This window comes from Lates calcarifer, linkage group LG16_LG22, assembly GCF_001640805.2.
Source record: "Lates calcarifer isolate ASB-BC8 linkage group LG16_LG22, TLL_Latcal_v3, whole genome shotgun sequence".
In the NCBI taxonomy this organism is placed as follows: Eukaryota; Metazoa; Chordata; class Actinopteri; family Centropomidae; genus Lates; species Lates calcarifer.
Window position 1 is genome coordinate 9680327 of NC_066848.1, and position 20536 is coordinate 9700862.

Here is a 20536-nt window from a genome sequence, read left to right on the forward strand (position 1 = left end):
GGCTGTTCATGCCACACAGGTGGTAGTTTACTTTTCTGTGCAACCTCTGTGTCTCAGTATGTGTATACAGATTCAAGGCAGGACAGTTTGAAAGGAGGTGGTGCTGGAATCAAATAAACCGGGGGTCCAGAGAGTAGTCAGTTTTAAAGGATAAGTTTTTGGAGAATATGCTTTCTTGCCAAGAGTTAGATGAGATTAATGGGCTGATACTGTTGTCATGTCTGTATAGTAAAAATGAAGCTCCTGCCCAGAGACTTGATGCAGGGGAAATTGCTTGTCTGGCTCTGTCCGAAGGTGACAGAATCGGTTTGCACCTTACCAGTTAAAACATATCTTAACTGTTTAATCCATACAAAAATCAAAGTGTAAAAGTGACAAATTGCAAGCAACCAGCTGAGACCCCAGGTTACTTGTCCTGAAATCAAATAAACATACTCCCAAAATGTTGAACTAAATATTATTGCGTATTATAACCTCAGCTTACATGGCGCAGCTCCATTAGTGGAGTAAATGCTTGCTTTCACATGCATACAATGGCGCACTTATAAATACTGTATATAGTGTCAGTCTGTAGTATTTCTGGCTTTGTGTTGTAAAGTCTGACCTAACTTTTACCTCCTGGAAGGCCATGACCTTTTGGTTTCTGGTTCATAAAGGAGCAAGGTTCATTTTTTGTGACACAGGGAAAGTAATGGCCCTACCTTGTTAAAGGACTTACCCAGGAGAATGCCGATTTGTAGGTTTAATAGTCAAATAATTTTTTTATGTTTTGAGTTCAAATTTCCCAAGCATTGTTCTTGCATGCCAAAATATATTAGAATTATATTTTCACATCCACTTCTACGTGCACACCTATGGCCCTTAACTGCAGTTTGCCTTTTGGGATTTTTGAAACGAGGGAGAAAACAAGACAATTAAATATTTCCAACCAAAGGGTTTGGTGCTCAGAAGTCGTCTCTGTCTGTGCGTCAACAGCGTTCAGAGGCAAATTGCAGTTTTTTTTTTTGTTGTTTTCCCATTCCAGTTACTGCCGGGGCTAGATGCTTTCTGTCCTCCTCTCTGTTCTGGGAAAACAAAACAACAAAGAACAGCTGGGAGCTCCCTATAGTTTTAAAGGTGACTCTGCTCTTGTTTGTACCAGATATTGTTTAAACTAGAAAATGGCTTGAAATTACATTCTTTATTAACTCTGTGTTTTTGCTCAAAACTATGTGTAGGTTTTTTTGTGGTAATTCCATAATTGTGTATTTATAAGTCATTATGCTTCCAGAGTGGTAATCATTAAGTCCTCAGTTATGGACTGTGATGATTTTTCCCCATCACAGTTATACTGAGGACTTACCTTGTCTCAACTACAGTACTACAGTGTGTTAGCTCTATTGGTAGAACATCATAATATCAGTGTAGAATCACCACAAATAGTGTATTTAATGGCTTGCTCGGAGCTCCTGCAAATCTTCCTATGGGACTCATATAATACAGCTGAGGTACTACAGGTGGAATCCCTCATGAATAATGGAGAAGCCAGTGTGTTGTTCGTTTGTTGTGTGGACACAGATACTGTAGCTGCATTATTGATGGGATCGAGACTTAGCTGGGAGGTGGCATTCTTTACCCTGATATTCATAAATCAATAAGGAAAAATCCCTCAAGCTGTTTTTCACAATATACATGGCATTATACATTTATAGCGCTCATGATCCTAAGGCCACAATATTTACTTTTAGTTGTTTGGAAGCCTGGTCATTTATGTATTACACAAAAAGAATACTTTTGTTGCAACAGGGGAAAAAATGCAGTCTAAGCGGTAATTACTGACATTATTCCTACCTGTACTTTCTAGTCTTGTGGCTAGAGAGCAAAAGGAAGAGAGCACCTTTGTCCGCTTTAGTGCGACACTCACTGCAGGAAATGATCTAAGAGACCCAGGCATTCTGGGAACAACCATGCGATCAGTGCTATCTCCTGCAACTATCCAGTAAAACTTGGCCCTAATCCCGCTGTAATAGTAAACAACAGCTGTAGGGCACCAGCGTGCTCTGATTAAGCAGGAAAAGTAATAACCTCAATGTTATTTCTTATTGCTGTGCTCCCAACAAAATATGTCTCCTATTTCTTTCTTACATGTTTATTTGTGGGGAAAGATAAGAACATATGTTGAGATAATTCTGTGCTTGGGGTGTTTGAAATGTGTGAAAGTACAAAAAAAAAAATGGTTGGGCTGTAGCTTTGCTATTTTTGATGTACTATATACAGCATACTGCACACAAGGTAATGAACCATGTCTACTGTATCTATTATATGAATATATTTTGTGAACAATCTCTGTGTAGCATCACACTGGTTTTCCCATTGCGCTGTCTGATAGAGTGTTGCACTCAGCTATGTGTAATAGGACAACCACAAAAATGTATCTCTATGGTATGCTGAGGCATGGTTCCTACACATACATGCACACACAAATACACATTTACACATACTAGACAGAGAGGGAGACTCAGGTGTTTGGTTTCTTTCCTTTTGCGTAATGTTTTTTCAGGCATACTGGAGTCTTCGTGGTCGGTCATTGTTGAAGAGGGTTTAAAATAGATGGTGGTATTTGGAGGCAGCTTAGTTGCAACTGCAACACACGTGATTGAATTAGAGTGCTGTCAGTTGGGTCCATTATAGAGGTCCCTTGGATATTTTCCATCAGCAAGTTGGTCGAGAGAGCAACTCCTGTTAGGCTAGTTTTCTTGGGAGTATTTAGCCGTGCTGTGCTGATCGATTGGCAGATGCTGCCTCAAAATTGAATCTGCCATGCTATTTGAAACAAATGTCATTGGAAATATCTCCAATAATAATTTGAGACCATGAATATTGTATATCTAGTGTATAGTGCTTCGCAAGCAGATCCTGCTATGTGAAAAGCTCAGGACTGAATTTTGACTGACAGCAAGTTTTAAGAGATCAAAACCTGAAAGACCCTAAGCGTGAATGATGCAGCACGTGAAGCATGTGGTGGCTTTATAGTGGCTCAAGAGGTATAGCACATGTTGGTCAGTCACAGTGGTGTCATCAAGTATGATCACTTTAAAGCTCAATACGAACTGTAGCATTCTTAAGCCACCCTAGCGCAACTCTACCCATGTCATTGACATTTCCTTGATACTTGGCTGCTGTTGGTGACATTAGACCAATGCAGGAGAATATATGTCTTGTAAAGCCCAGGCTGTGAGGATTGAGTGTGCACCAAGGTTGCACTTGGACTATTTTTCACCCTCTACCCAGCTAAAAATAATGTGATGGTATTTTGGTATTTTGCCACCTGCATTATTAGAACGCCCTTCCTTTGCCTAGTGCTGAACCTTTAATGTGGAAATAAAAGATTAGAACTGTGTAACCTTGATAAATGTGTCAGAAAAAAATCTTGGTATTTAAAATGTGCAGAGATTAGAAGATGTGTACCAGGATTTGTGCATTTTCCCATAGAACCCTTTCTCTATCTTCCTGTGTCCAGTTCTCCTCTTCATAAATCAGTGCACAGCCATTTGTCACACTTTGGGCACAGATTTTGCACTGGTCATATTGGGAAGATGCTTTGTGCTGCTTTTGCTTCCCAGTTCAGTTCTTAAATGGCAAAACTGCTCCTCAGTTTCAGTTGTTGATCAGCTCACAAGAATATATGTTAGATTGAGAAACACTGGCTGTTTTTCATTTCAAATTAACATGAACTGCTCAAACTCAGTGTCTCAAAACAGTATTATTGTCTACTTTTTAGAGATGAGTTATAGCCGATTCTCTTGGATTTGGATGGATTTCAACTGTTCATTTTCCGTTATTGAAAAGGTAGAAAAAAAAAGAAAGACAGTTAATACAGGAGGTCAGAACGGCAGCAGAAAAAAGATCAGGTGTTAGCTATGCATGGGCTCATGCAGAGGTGGAAGTCTTTAAATGTCATACCATTTCACATTGTCAAGTGGCCTTTTACACAAGTTAAAGTGTTCGTTCGTTTCCCAGACTCGCTTATTTCTCTGAATTTCAGGGTCACAGAGATGAAGATTGGATTATTGGGTGGGAGGTGGTGAAACACTGTGGACAGGCTGACAATAACAACACACGCAGCACATTTACGTGCCACTATAATTTGATGATAACAAGATTAAAGCTACTGTCCTGACTATTGCAGCTGTCATGCAAACTCCTTAACCAGATTATTTTAAGGTTGATATTGGAGTAAACGTAATCTGGTCAACAGACTGATGGTGCATTTACTTACCAGTGTTTTGAGTTACAGTACTGTGGTGTTATATTTTACCTTCACTTCTGTCAGTGCTGTGATTGTGTGCACGCACCAGTGTAAACAGCAGAATGGCCAACGGTGGGGGAAAAAAATAAAAAATAAAATTTAGGACAACAACAAAACGGCTTTCATGTTACAACTAACTTGGGAAGTAATAGAACTTGTGTAGAGGTAGTATATTAATTTTTACTTATCCTCTGCTGTGGTGCAAAAAAGACGTTTCTTATCATTTACCTTCATACATGTCCTTCTGATGGTAATTATTGAACAAATTATGTAAATGTGATCAATGCAAACCTTGTAAACTGTTGTTTAATTAGACCTAAATTTACAGTTGACTTATATGGTGCTATTAATTTCTGCTTATGAATGAAATGATGTGGATTTAGACAAATGCGGGTAATTAATTAGACATTAAGGCCAAGAAATATGAATATGACATACCGGTGCTTATATCTGATACTTTTCAAATAGTTGAATAATCACTTTTCTGATTACTCCACACAATCATGTATTGACGCTGGCTGCATCACTCCCACACTGCGCCTTGCATCACATCTCCTCTCTGTCTTTCTCTCTCAGCCTGCCTCTGTGTGTGTCTTTTTTTTTCCTTCCTGTTCTGTCCCTCTCTCTACCCCCCTCCTCCAATCCTCCCCTCCCACACATGCTGTCTCACACACCTACTGTCTGCCCGCCAGGTCTCTGTTGCTAAGCGACAAGCAATGAGCGATGGACTGCTCTTATGAGAGCGACGTTTGTCCATCATGATCTCATCCTTGCCTGTGCTGTACACACATTCGCCAGATTTCTCTCGATTGACTTGTAGCAGATTTCTGTGGATACATTTGTATATTTTATTTTTTTATTGAATCCATTAATAAAACATTTCAAAATTCCATTGATTAAATTTTGCAAGGCTTTATTTTAAAATGAATACGGTGGCTCGGGATAATTATTGAACGAAACATCAAAATCCCACTGCGTTGTGTGTGTGAAGTTTGAAATTATTCCTTATAAATTATTGATTCAGCAATTTTTTATATAATATCTGTGGTTCAGTATAGAGACATGGTATTATACTGTTCCTTTATTTGTTCATAGTATTACCAAATGACACGCTGGACATTTGTTCTGAATTTAATGGAAATATAAAAATTAAATCCTATAATATTACCTGAATTGTTTTATGGGCAAAATATAAAATGTAAAAATTTCAAAAACATTACAATTTCCATACTACGTTGTAATCTGAAGCTGCCACTGAATGGTGCTCAAACTACTGCTGTGCCCCTCCCTATCCCTCCCTGACTCCTTCTCATGTTACCAAGCTGAAAATTTCCCTGTTGCTTTATCCCTTTTGATTAGTCCCTTGGGCGCCTACGGCTTTTATTTTGACAAATGAGCCCGGTGCTGAACACTAAAAGGCATTTACAACTGTATTGATTAACAGTGGCTATTACTAGTGAAGAGGAAAAAGAAGATGTTCTTACAGTGGCCGTCCAGAGCCTTTTTTAAATAAGTGCACTAAGGCTGGGGGATTAGTGATGTGGATTTCCTCGCTGCTGCATTTGAAGAGAAAGGAGGTTACTTCACTGCAACAGGCATAATGCATTTAGATGAGTGGATTACTGAGGCTAGCTCTTAGCTATGCGGTGTCTCAAAATGCCAGATGAAGCGGAAACTGTCTTCATCATGACGCAATGAACATTGTGTCATTCGCATGAAACCTATGCATAAATGTTCGCTTGTCAGAAAAGAGGAGTTGCTGTATATATTTGCAACCGCCATGTATATCATCGGCCACATTCCAAGACGTCAAGCCTCGTGACGACCGCCCATCCCTGTCCACGCACATCACAACAAAACCTACAAGTACATCATTGTAGTTGTCATCTGCAGGGACAGTAAGTGATCATGTTTAAGTGGAGAGCTTTGAAGAGTTCTAGCTGCCTTGTGATGAATCACTCATTCTCAAGCACGCGCACACACACTCCTCCCTTGTTCCCTGCATTGTTGCCTCAGTATAATTTCATAAAGTAAATCCTCCTCTCATGCAAACGCAACCATAACACATTCCGTGTGTCACCCCCAGTGACTTGTCCTTGGGTTCGTACAGTGCTGCAGTGATCAAGTGCACGCTGTGTGGACAGTAGAGGAGAGCTGATTCAGTCTTCACATCATCCCATGTGAAAGCTGTTGCCAGCTCTTTCTCTAACGCGCACTGACAACACTTTTTATTTCCCCCTTTTTTTGTGCTGAATTTTCACTGTTGTTTATTTGAATTCAGCAGCGCAGCCTGTACCAAGCCTGTGAGGGTCAAATTGTTGACTCTGGGGCGTGGTGGATTTCTCCCATGCTGCTGCTACCCATTCCCCCCCACGTCACAGAGAGGAATGCCTCTCTCGACCTCGGGCGAAAGGCAGTCCCGCAAGACTTTTCCTCAGCTCCTCAATTCCCAAACGCAACAACAACAATAACAACAATGGCACTTAGAGGAACAGGCAGGAACCAGAGCCGATGCTCGTCTTAACGCTGAACACAAACAAATGCGGTTCAACTTGGATACAGAGTGTTTCCTCTGAGCTCTGTATGCCTTGTCTGTGGATGTTTCATCCTACAATAAAAAAAACCATTTGATTTGTTGAAGTTGAGCTCCACACAATCAGAGCTAGGCAGAGAGAGCCTCAGTCCTCCCCTGCAGCCCACTTTACACTTGACATCACATAGAGGCTTAATGCTGTGCAATACGGTCCAGTGTTCCTCCGAAGGCAATGACCTTTCCTATAAACACACAGATTGGTTTGCTGCGCTGCCATCTTGCATAATTACACTGATTCTCTGTAGGCTCGAGAACACGTACACACACTTGCTGCAATGTTTCATCCAGACTTCGGCTCCTCTTAATGGATCTTGTTAGCTGAGGTCAAAGTCCTCTCTGTCTGGGGTCACAGTAAAGAAACACAACCTTCCCTGTGGAACACACTTGGGGGCCTTGTTGTGGGCTGATAGTAGAACACAAGCCACAACAATCCCACCATGTCCTCACCCCGTTTCCTCTTCCTAACTCCAGGGTTAAAACATGCAAATTCTGTATGAAGGAAACTGATTTATTTTCCCCAGTGGGAGGCGTGAGATCTAAATTTAAAATGATTAAATGAGCCTAGAGTAGGAAAATCATTTGCACTTCCATTTGTTAGCCTCTGAGCTGTTCTCAAATCAAGGGCAAGTCTCTGAATCATTAGGCTCAGATGACTGCCTTTTTTTTTTAACCGCCTTTAACAAGAACATTTTCCAAATAACATTGTTGACCCCCATATTGTGTAATACAATTTGTGGACCTAATCGACACATTGTCAGAAACTGGAAGAATTTAAATCCAGCTTTGTTTAATGCTCCCCATCAGCCAGATTAGTCTTTTCACAATTACCAAACAATTAACCAGGGGAACTGTTGATTAAAATTCAAAGCCATACCTCTTTCGCTATTGTTCCACAATCAAATGTGAGGCTTAAGCTTGTCTAAATAAATTCATATAGTCCTGTGTGTCGGCTGGCATCGGTGAGAGTTTCGAGGGTATTATTGCATCAGGAGAAGATAAAGGTAATGAGACCTGTCTCTCAAGCAGAGAGAGCCTAATCTCCATGGTCTCTTCAGGCTTCTCTTAAGCCGGTGGAGTGGAGTGGAGTGGAAAAGAGAGGAGAGGGGAGAACGAAAATAAATGGAGGGAGACTGAAGAGAAAGTGATAAAGGAGGAGAGATGACAGGTAAAAGAGAAGAAAAGGAGAATGGGAAGATGGAGCCTGTGTGGTTTTTACCAGTTTACCTAAAATTGTACCTCAGGGGTTGATTTATGGGCAGCCAAGTGTGACCGTGTGTAATAGTGGTTTGGGTGGATGATAGTTAGGGAGGAGAAGACGAATCAAAAGGTCATGAAGACAGGTTAAGCAATGTGGGAGCTCTGAAGGTCGCTGTGGAACATGATGGCTCATTGCCTTTAATTGCAGCATCACCTAGGAAGATAAATTAAGTATAAAGAAATGTGTTGTTCCATCTTAAAAAGATTTGTCTCGCTCTGTCTGAAGGGACTTTTACAAGACAAAATCCTCTCTGAGATAACCTGGGTGTGTGTTTTCCACACTTGTGCTTTAACATGTTGCAAAAGATTTTGTAATTTTATGAATTGGAGCTCATGTTTGGTCGAAGTATATGCTGCTGTGTATATATGCTGCAAGCCTGGCGTGCTGAAAGACTGTGCTCATACTTAGTCATTCATATCTTATGCATGGGCTGCAATGCTCAGGAACTGTATCCCATCATGCACCATCTCCCACACATCTGTTGTTCTGTGGTTACAGCATTTTTCTGGAGCGACTGATTCATTAAGTAAGAGAGATGAATCCAAACTTACAAACAAACAAACAGCCATTACCCCATAACAACATTTCATTTGGTGTTATTCCTTTGCATTGAGATATTAATAAAATGCCAAGCTGCATTATCTCTTGTTACACTTACTTTTGTGTTGTATTTGCAGACTCACTGAAAGAACATAAACTCTTTTCCCCTTGAGAGTAATTGATTCAGCAGATTAAGGAATTATGAATCTACTCGGTTTGATGATAAATAAACCATACATGAATTTTCTTTTTGCAGTGTTGGTGTATGTGCATATTTAAGTGGCTGCACTGTGTGTATATTTGATATATACAGGGGTGAACAAACTAATAAGAAAACCTTTTAGTATAAGGCACCAATTTAAAGTAAAATATAATATTATAAGCCTAACTAAGATGGTATTAAAAATGTAATTGCATTGGAGTGCATAGTTCTGCAAGATTTTCAGAGGTCAGTAGTGTAGAGAAAGGGTGGATTCTTGGTACTTATGATTTTAAAAAAACTGCTATAATAATTCATTTATTTGTGCTACATATCATTGAAACCTGTTGTGATCCTGGGCTTTGGGATTTGTTTGTTTTCTTGTTTGCTTTGTGGACTACACTTCATGTATGCCTATTTATTGTAACATAGTAATTTTAATCATCAGTATTTTGACCTGTAACTAAAAACTGCCTTCCAGTACTGCTAAAAAATTAATCTGCCAGTCATGTCTGTTGCTCTTTATAGAGCAGGGTCATTGATCAGTGCAGGTTAGACAGCAGGGAGCCAATTAGGGCAATAGCTACCATCTTGGTTGTTTTCCGCTCTTGGAAAACACCTAAATGGCCTGTTCTGCAGAAGGTAATGGGCCCCCGTTTTCATCTGTCTGTTGTACGCTGAGTCGCTTATTGACAGAGCGCTCACCGTCTGTCTCTATTTAGGAGGAAAGCTCATTAAAGTGTTCCGAGGGCAATAGGGGATCAGGGCTGAGACAGGTGACTACTTGATAAGACTGTTTTTGTTAGCTGTTTGCTTTGGTTGTTGTTGTCTGTGCCGCTACTCTTTTAAATTCACTGAGGGTTGTGGAGGAAATAAGCCTGTGGAGAAGAAAGGCTCATACTTCCAGTTCATTAACAGAGTTCAAAAAACCTTATTTATAGAACTTAAAAATTATTACTGATGCGGATAAATATGGAAATGATTAAAATAATTTGGTTCTGTCCTCATATAAACTACTAACACCAAGAACCTTAAAATATGTAATAATAGCAGGACCTCCACAGATGATGATTATCACTTAAATTGAAAATCCAAATCCAAAGTAATATTCCAAATAGCATATCTGTCAACATAATTAATAACATTAATTGTTTTATCACATATTGAAGCATGTGAAATATTGAATACATCAAGTGATAAGAAGGCCTTTCCGAAGGATTACAAGGTAATAATAAGTAAAAATAAGTAATAAATGTGTTGTGACCCTTATGCATAACCTATGGAGGACTTTATTGGCTGATTCAGCTCTTGAGGGAAGGTGTTAATGCAGTCATTAATTTTCAGAATTGAGGAGTCAGTCAGCACTTGGGAATCATGCTTAGACTTTATTAAAAGTCACAGTTACTGTACGTTGTATGTGCTTTACAGTAATTCAAGTTTTTGATAAATGACACATAAATAAATTAATGACAGCATTCTTAAGCACATCCCTTCAGGTCACTTTGTCCAGCATCCAGACTGGGAAGTTTGTTTAAAACAGTGCAGTGCAGTATGTGGAGAATGTAATTCATATGTGGTTGAAGGCTAGGTTTGCCTTTTGTAGACTGTACTTGAATAAGTAAATTGTTGCATAGTTTTTCGAGGGCTTCTGAAATGGCAAAAAGTGCTCTCAAGGACTAGTCAAGGTTAAGGCTTGACAGTGAGTGGCGGTAATCCACCAAGAAAAGTGTTTAGTATGTTGGTTATGACTCAATGATACAACCCCACTTCAACATTCTTCTTATTTCAGTCTACTTTCCAACATGATTAAAATGCACTGAGACAAGAACCAGTGTCAGACTCAGGGGAGAACAAATTGTTGAACTAGCTTCAAGAATGAAAAATGATTGTATTAAGTAGCTGCAGGTGCTCATGCTACAGTGATTCTCTTCTAAAATGAACTTAAAAAAAAAAATCTTATAATAAAGCTGCCTACCTTGCTGAAATGTGGTTTAAAGGCATGCTGTATTAAAAAATGACCTCAGTTTTTGGTTTGTGTGGGTCCTGCCACTGATGGAGCTCTGTTATAGCACGTATGAGTTCTGCCACAGGCTCCGTGGTTAGGAGGTCCAGACGGGCTGCGAGCTCGGAGGCACACTATTACCTCCTGATTCATAGGTGTGGTAAGCGATGCTGACACAAACCGAGCCCTAGATGAAATAGAAATCAATCATTGCCCTTAACACACGCGTACTGTATACACACACACAGACAGACGCGCACACGCAGAATTGCCCAGTGCCCTTGAATGAATGAAAGTCCAGTTTTTTAAAGCAATAATAGAAAATAAAGTCAACCTTCAGGGTATAGCTGAACAGATAGAGGTTGGTGGTTCCAAGCAGCAAGAACATCATAAGGACAAGAGCGTCATTTAGCATTTAGTGCAAACATGACAGTAACATATGTTTTTTCTTTTTTTCTTTTTCTTTTTTACTGATGTCTAAAAGCTCTAGGACCTTCTTTGACCATTTTTAAGCGTATATGTCTTGAATGTTCCACTTGTATATTCATCCAATAACACTCATTCACATGTACAGTACATCGGGCTGTTGTACAAAATGGTGGAAATAAGCCTCAGGTGATTGTGCCACTGATGGCTATAGTACGATAAAGGCTTTTTTTTTTTTCATTTCACCTACTTTTTGATAGGATGAAATGGTATGTAACCCCCTCTGGAAAAATGTTGTAGGTTATAGTCTGGGTCAGAACACATCTTGGTAATTTATTTACTGTTTGAAGAACGTTCTCATTATACAGAAAAGCAAAGAGTTTTTATGCAGATAATGAATGTAAACTGTGATTTCCGTCCTTGGTGCGATAACCACTGCATCTAAATTCTTCCCATGTCAGCAGTCACACTGAGAGCCGTTTGTCTGGTTTATTAAATGGACACATTTGAAGCATTTCCCTTCAAGTCAGACCTCATTTGCATTGAAAACAAGAATGTGAGCCTGTGAGTATCACCATAGTAACAAGCCATCTCTAGATTGGTTTAAAAAATAGATTAAACCTGTCAAGAATTAAATGACCAATAATTGCTTCTGCACATGTGGAGGAAAGAGGTGTGAGATTGTGTGTGTGTTTGTGTGTTGTATGTAATGATTGCATTAATGGTGTTTCCCCAACATAGTCATTTGTTAAATTTGTGCTCTACATCTGCATCAAAATAATTATGTTGCCTCTTATTTGTTTTCATGGTCTGTTTGTCTGAGGCCATAAATCTTTCTAATGTCCAGTTTCCGCGGTGATTACAGGGGCAATTATCTGTACTTGCAGTCAAATACAGTAACAGCAAAGATCAGCAGAGGAGGCGACGAGCTGCCTGTCAGAGTCTGATTGACAGCCACTTACCTTGTTTAGAGTGAATTACTAGGGCTTAACAGACAGGAGCAGAGGTGATTGTTGGGTGCAAATTCCAGTGATGTGGTATCAGGGTTTCTAAGAGTAATGGAGAGTGCAAGGAAAATTATGATATTGATTTTTGAGGTCTGAAACTGCTGTGATGCCATTTATTGCTCAGCCACATAGTAAACGAAGTGAAACCAGCAGTTTATGTCATTTGGTTTGTTCTCCCCACTGTTAAAGCTCCTACAGCTTCCAGCTGCCAAACAACTGCATCTAGAGGAAATAGAGATACCCCAGTACATTAGCTCATCTTCTCTTCTCTTTAAGCTTTTTACACCAGGAATGTTCTGTTGAAAAACTTGGATGCGTTCTTTCATTATATAGCCTACATCTTTAGCATGCCCTCATTTAAGCTACTGGGTGTCTATTATCTGCTGACATTAAGATGATAAAATTCAAAGACGTTACGGATGACAAGTGCTGACCTTTCAATCTCCCACAGTTCACCGCATCATCTATTTTTATCCTGGACCACTGAGGCTTGAAATGTTGTATCAATGGAAGAGGTGCAGTACAGCATTATGAATCAACAGGACTGTACATTCAAGTTTTTTTTTTCCTTTCTCTCTCCCTCCAGTCATAGGGACATAACACTAATGCGGATGTGCCTTTATTCTGTTCCCTTTTGTTTGAACAGAGGGACATGAAAGAGTGTACGTCTTAGACAGCATGTGCTGCCAGGCTTACATTATGCTTTTTCATATCACTATCTCATTGTTTCTCCCCGCCACCCGAGGAGACGTCACAGTTGGGACAAAAAGCGTACATGGAGTGCAGCCATTTTGAGGAATGAGTTCCTGCCCTTTCGTGCAGATGGGCGTGCTGTCCGGCGGAGATGCAGAGAGATGTAAACCGTTTGGCTTGTCTTCCTGTTTGCCGACATTGTGGATGTCATCTATTTAGTTCAGTGTCCACAAATCGTCTAATCCTGCTCTGGCCTGCAGTGCTCAAAATAGGCCCGGCACAGAGGGGCAGCACAGGGCTAATGTGATTCTGGAGATGGACAACCTTTTCAGTGACACTGATAGCTTTGGTACCCTTGGTGAGACCAGTGGTCACACTGTGATGTTGCATTTGTCCGTCTTTGGATAAGTTTGGATTTGTGGCTTGACTGACCTCACAGGGCCGAAACGTTTGATTTTTTAAAAAATTATTTTGCTCTTTATAAACCAAACCACTGAACATAAACCCTTAGCACATAAAACTGTCTCATAGCTACTAAATCAGTATTTATTCCTCAGTAAAATTTGGATTACTCTTTATGTGGCAAATGTATTCATAGTATCTGCTATACCACATGTGCAGCTTTACTCTGCTGCTACACAGCCTCTGTAAATGACATTTGTGTGGTGACAGGAAATTATGTTCGTAGTGGTGACATGTATGGGTGCCATTCTGAGCAGATTGTATTCCAGGCTCTACCTGTGTAATCCCTAAATCAAACACATGGCGGCCTAGGTAAGCCCGTAACCTCGGGATCAGCAAGTCCCATCATCTCAGGTCAAACTCTTCTTCTTCATTTTTTTGACCTTGTCCTCTGTTTTTTGCAGTATTATTAAGGTAATATGATCGTAATGACATTTGTGGCACTGACTGTGGGAATTTCTTTGTAGTAGAGATACATTGTAGTCACGTGGCCTGATGGGAATTAGCCTAAACCATTTAGCCCCTTTAGTTCTATATGGTTCAGTAGGTATGACCTATACTCAGAAATAACAGCTTTTCTCCACATGGCGTTGTCAGATTCAGCTTTGTGCCTGTGTATGCATGTGCATGCATTAGTATGTGAAGAGGCTCCCTCTTCTTCCTCCCTCTTCCCTCTTGATGTGACCCAGTGTAGGTCTGTAACCCAGGGACACTGGGTAACTGTACCGGCATTAAAATAGCAAACATGGGGAACAGAGCGTGTTATGAGATTCACTAGTTTCATGTCTCCCTGGGTGAAGCTATAAATAGCCTCTCACACTGGAATAGAGTTTTCCCCAGCGATGAGGACGAAAGCCAGAGGAACAGCTGCGCTAAAGCCAAGTCCTGTTAGATCAGCGGAGTCACATGGGCATGTTTCTGTCTCTCTCTCTTGTCTTTTCTTTCCGTCTCTCTCTCTCTGTCTCTCGGTCCTTCCCTCTCACTTCCCATTTCTCTTGCTCCTAATCTGCCTTGCTGTCTGTCTTTCACCCACTTGTTTATCTCTCTGTCTCGCAGTGTCTTTGTCTCTCTGTCACTGTTTTCCACATCTCTGTCTATCTGTCTGTCTGTCCTGTGTTTGCTCAGTGTCCTGTCTCTGTTGATGTCTTGTAATTTGTGTCTCTCTGTCATTATCTCTGTCCCCCTTTGCTTTATTGTTTTGTCATTCTGTCTTCCTGCCTCCCTCTGAATCTTAGTTTGACTGGGTGTCCTTCTTCATCTCCCGTAGCCTCTCTCTCTTTGTCTCTGTCTTGTAGACTTCTCACTGTCAGTCCCTCTCTGTCTTCTTTCCTGTATTGCATTTTATCCGTCTTTCTCACACACTCATTATTACCAGGCATCCCCTGTGTACTCTATTAATTGGTACAATCCTAATATTAACAGTGTTCATCTTGTTATAAAAAGGTTTCTTGAAGTAGAAAGATGAACTACATATATTTTTAAATAGAATTTAAACAGGTGAGACAGGCAGTACATAACAAGGTCCTTAGAAAACAGTAGAATAGAAAATACTGGGCAGGCATAATTAGTTTAAAAAAAAAAACAGGGTGTGTAGATCAAACAAGAACCAATGCAAGTATATAGTAATTTTACTTACCTAGTGGGGTTGAGTAATTCAGCAAACACTGCCAGAAATACAACAGAGGAGCAGTTGCTGTATCTTTACCCTTTTAGCAAAATTACACAAATTCTTTTTTTTTTCTTTTTGAATAAAGAAGTCAGTTAATAATAATTGCAACTGTAGTCTGATTTCATACGCATGTTGCAAGTAGTGAAGTGTGTGGCTTGTTGCCTGCAGCTCTTCACCTAACAGTTCACTGTGGCTTGTCCTCTTTGTCCTAGAGCTCCCTCATCATCTGCTAACAAAAAATGCTGAAAATGGCTGTTGTCTTGTTTTGTAGAAGCGCTTTTGATGAACAAGTGTCAGCACTAATCTCACTGACAAATACACTGCGTTTCCTGTGACTGCTTCACAACCCCATCTTTTGCTGGGTGAACACTTTTAATGTGAACTAGCAGCAGTCAAAAATGTTTGGTTTGCATTAGTAGTAACTTTTCACGAATGACTTTCTTCTACCAACCTGTTTACCAGGTGTGCATTAGCATAGCACCCCCCTTGATATCGCATTAAAAAATCTTTACTTGTTTCACCATATCATTTTGCCCCCTCCTAAGTTTGGTTATAAACACATTTACAGACTCCTGCTGCTCCCTCTCTCCCCCTTTCCCACTGCCTGCCTCCCCCTCAGTTTGACATCACTAGGTGTGTATATATAGCTGGCAGATGGATTCTCCCATGGCAGGCTGCTTCAGAGCTTCCCTCTCTCTCGGCTTAGGCCCACCGCCGGCCACTCAAATGAACTAGAAGCAATTCCTTGTTTACATTGTCTCTTCTGATCTGCCCGACCATCAGTTTGTGACTGCATCCATTATTCATGTGTTCCCCTCCACCACACACATGCTCGCATGTACACCCAATAACACATTAATGCTACTTGATGTGTTCTTACAGCCTGCATGTTCAGGTGTGTACCAGTGAATTCATTCCCAGATTAACCTGGTGTCCATGGACATCTATATATTATACAAAAACAAATACAAAATGAGTAAATACATTTTTTCTTTTTACATGCATCTTGAATTCCCTGTTATAATTAAGAGGAAATAACTATACAGTACATGTCAAACTAAGCTGTAGTTTGCCTTTTGTCAGTTAGCAGTACTCACCACAAAACTGCTGTGACAGGACTAATGTCTGAAGGCATTTACGGCATGCTTGAAAACAAATCTGGAAACAGTAGCGAGAACAGCTAGAAACAGGTACTCTAAGCTACTGTGAGACGTGACTTGCGCAACATACAGTAGTTGTGGTGTGAACGTGTGATGTGGTGTGTTCTGTGGGTATATGTGGGGCCCTCTGGCTAAGAAGTAACTGCTGGGCACAGACTAGCGCATACTACGCCACCGCAACATGCCTGGAGTACTATCGAGCAGGCACGCAGCCAATCAGAGTGGAACCTTAGGACCCCCACCCCCCACCCCACCCCGATGTGCATGGTGACCTGCATGCATACACACTTTGCTGAGTATTTGCAGCATGTGACAGGCGAGACGCATACTGGTTACGTAGTCAAGTGAATACCGAAGATGTATGGATGGTGGGTGGAAGGTGGCTGGGAGAAGACAGAATCTTAATCGTCAGCCTGCACATTCAGTTGGATATGTACATTTAACTATTTACAGCTTACCATATCCTCCAGCTTCCAGCCAACAGCATCTCATATAAAGTTTTGTGATATGAGCTTGAAGTTGATTCAATAATTTAGATGTTGTTTGCATGAGTATGTTGAGCACAAAATGTTGCAGTGTTAACATACTGTTTTCAGTTTTTTTTTAAAAACTTCTAACTCCAGTTAAAGCAGAAACCTCTTGGCCTAAAGGATAATTCCAGTACATTTAAACCCAGTGTATTTCCCATAAATGTGGCTATTGTGGCTCTAGGAGTCGTGATAATTTTGATTTCGCCGCCTCTGTTTTAGATATAGATGGAAACAATGACCTGCGCAAAACAGCGTATGTCAGGGCAACTGGCACGCACCTCCTACAGCTTTCCAAATAAATGTGATCTTAACATGAATCATTTCAAACACTTGTTTCTGAGTCAGATTGTAGCCACTGTCTCATGGAAGATCAGTCTGCGTCCAGTAATGGTAGCTGTCACTTATAATCAGGTGCTGATTTCGTGTGACTTCAAATCGCAGTCATGGTGGGTGCTTTAAAAGTTTGTGAGTCCCCTAACACTAAGTTATTTAATGAGTATATAAAGCATAAGTAACTGAATTATCCACTGCAGTACTGAGAGGCCCAACGGCAGGAGCAGATAATGATCTTATGACTAAGTCAGGCTTTTTTAGGGCCAGTTTATTGGCATTGTTATGGGGTTCGAATCAAATTAGGAAAATGGCAGCTGTGTCCATGCCATATCATTATGAAATGTAATCCAATTTAACCAGACAATCCTCTTGAAATGGACAGAGCACTCTCTTGGGCTCACGCTCTTTAGCACTGCAGGAATACTCAAGTTTCAGTCTGGTTTATTTTTTTTTGTGTTGCATGCAGGCACACATTGGTCAACCCGGCCTGACCTTTGAATGCATTTCTTTATTCCGTACAATTCCTGGAATGAAATGCGGCTGGCGTAAAAGCAAAAACAAACCAGCTGCAAATGCAAATCCTTTCTATTTGCATCATCGTTTTTGCAGGTCATGTGGTGTCATCTGAACAAACTGTAGCGATGTGACGTGTACTGTACTGGGAGACAAATTTCACTTTGTTGACATAGCACATAATCTACTTTGATGGCCACTTGTCAGATATCACTGTGACGGGGGACATTGTAAAATGCGCTCCAAGTGCTACATGTGTACCCTGCTGCAATACGAGCCTACTTCCTTGGAAAGGAGCAGTGACCTATCATCGGGATGGTTGAAAGTTATTGCAATTCCAGGGATTCTCTGTGGACGCCATTTGCTGGGCCTAACCCCAGGGTTTTATGAGCCTGAGGGTGACATAAACAAACCTTTACTCTGCGTCTTTATGTGTTTGTGTAATGCATGTGATTGTAGGATTTTGTTGCCTCAAAGGCCGTAGAACACAGTGAAATCTACCCTTTCGTGTGCCATAAGGACAGGGAAGCTGAGTGCCTGCTTGTGTCAAATCAGGAGTGAATGAATGGCTGCAGAGGAACAGCTGCATGCAGTGACTGTGCCAAGCAAAGCATGTCAATGAACTGCCATGCAACTCTGCTCACTCAGTCGGACATGAGGGGGAACATTGAAAGGCCTGAATGAGAACAGTAGTCTTACGCTCTCTACCCTGAGGAACAATTAACTTACAGAGCCATATGAGCAAAACAGCAAGAACGACTATGCATACATTTTGTCGTTATCTAACACTTGTACACACACACATTCAGTGCTATCATGCCGTGATGGCATCCATCTGCTGTATATCTAAATGCTCTGTGTGTTGAGGTTGTAGCTTGTCGTGAGTGTAGACATGCCTGAGCTCTACCCAGAAAAGTACTGTTTTACAGCAGGACACATATGATGAATTTATTTTAGTCTCTTGATGATATTTATCTTTCATATACAGTTTTGCCCATAGCCAGTGTCTTTCTCTCCTCACTGTTAAATGCCACTTCACGTCTGTGCCTTTTAATTCTCCTCTGCAGATTCATCCTCTCCCTAAAGCAATACCATGTTCCTGATTTTATCTTTGATATGCTCCATTTCCTAACACGAATCATCATTATTATTTCTTCTTTCAGGAGGCTCAGAAGGTGAACAACCCAGCCAACAATCAGGCAGCAGACAGGACACCAAAGGGTCCTGATGAGAAGGAGGAGGCGCCAGCCAGCGAGGTGGGATGGATGACTTCGGTCAAAGACTGGGCCGGTGTCATGATCTCCGCTCAGACGCTCACCGGCAGAGTTCTGGTAGGTTTTCCTTTTTCTAGTGGATAAGTAACTCAAACACCAAATCCAGGCTCAAATCTATGACTACTTTTTTTTAAACACTAATCATTCACCCAACCCACAATATTGCAGCAGTTTGGTCTTTCCTCAGGCAAACAGACTGCAACTGGTTTTCACACCCAAGTTGGCTTTCAGATTAATCCACTGTATAATCCACTGCCATGTACACATTTACTCACCTGTTTTATACAGGTCCCACTGGAGACATACTGTAGGGCAATTAATTTGATCCCCACAGAAGCCAGTGGATGCTCAGTCCTCACTGAACCTCAGCTGGATATTTGGCTGGCACTGTCCAGCCTTCTCTCTGCTGCAATGGCCTATGTGCGGCACGCTGTAACTCACTCTGCTGAGCCTCTGCCAGCTGAACCGATGAGTGAGTGTGTATTTGTGTGTGTGTGGGTGTGCATGCACATGCTTGTGTGTTTGTGAGGGGAAGATTTATTTGTCAAATACATAAGGTAGCATATGTGGTGTTTGTGCAGTAGGTAAGAGGCTGTCATTGTGGCTTTTCTCTGGGTATAAATTACAGTCCCTCTCCCCTACTGACCCTCCGTCCTTTTTAGCTCCATCCCTCACTCTGTCTCCAGAATCTCTCCTACGCTCTTTGCCAAATCCTTGTGCATTTGCAGTCTAACTCATATAAGCTATATGATGCTGTGCTGCTATTCAGCCTGTTCCCATATTGCTTGAGTTTTCATATTTCAAAGTTAATTCTTCCCGTTGAAGGTCACAAAAGAAATTGCCATAGCTCTAGAATTAGCTGCTGTAACTTGCATAACTTCAATGATGCATATCCCAGAAGCACTGCTTCTAAAAAGGACTCCAGTTGAGGTTGTGCAAACATGTGAACACGGCGAACTTTTGATTTAAAAGTGTCTCCTCTGTCCTGCGCTGCTTCAAGCAACGGCACCACTCTAGCAAGATACATTATTAAAATGAAAAACTGCCTTTCCATCAGCAGTATTTCTCATGTGCTCCTCCTCCCAGCTTAGCAAGATGTCTGCCACTTAGCTCCAATGAGCAGCAGACAGTTAGCTATGAGCAGCATGCTGCCTGAAACTGCTAGCCTTGTTCTATTAACTGCAGGGATTATGAAAAGACTTCACAGTGTATAATTAGAACTGGGGCCCAATCAAGTTAAACCTGTCATTTCCATGCTGGGCAATATGGAGTTTTGAAATGACCCTGACAGCTTTTCTTTCTTGGGTTTGGGATTTTCTTATTGACATAAGATATTGGGGGTCTCTGCATCAATTTTTTTACTTTGAAAACAGTGTGCAACTGATGAGAAATTTCAGGTGTTGTTTGTGCAAGAAGATGAATAGAGTGTGTGTATGGTGTGTGTCTATTTATGGATAGTTTAAGTGTATCCGTCACTTTTGTAGATGGGAAATTGAAATTGAAACATTCTCTTTTTTTTAATCTACTCTTTGTTCTGCCTTGTCTAGCTTTCCTTTTACATTTTAACTTACATCAGAGTATTACCACCA

At 40.9% G+C, this 20536-nt stretch overlaps 1 protein-coding gene across 9 annotated transcripts in view; it reads left to right on the forward strand.

Annotated features, from left to right (window-relative positions):
- Positions 1 to 20536, forward strand: part of kcnma1a (potassium large conductance calcium-activated channel, subfamily M, alpha member 1a) — a 131087-nt gene that overhangs the window by 15404 nt on the left and 95147 nt on the right. For all 9 annotated transcript variants that reach the window (XM_051076671.1, XM_018696760.1, XM_018696749.1 and 6 more), the window contains exon 2: positions 18837 to 19004. In XM_051076671.1, the coding sequence (XP_050932628.1) occupies positions 18837 to 19004 (168 nt within the window). The remainder of the gene's footprint in view (positions 1 to 18836; positions 19005 to 20536) is intronic.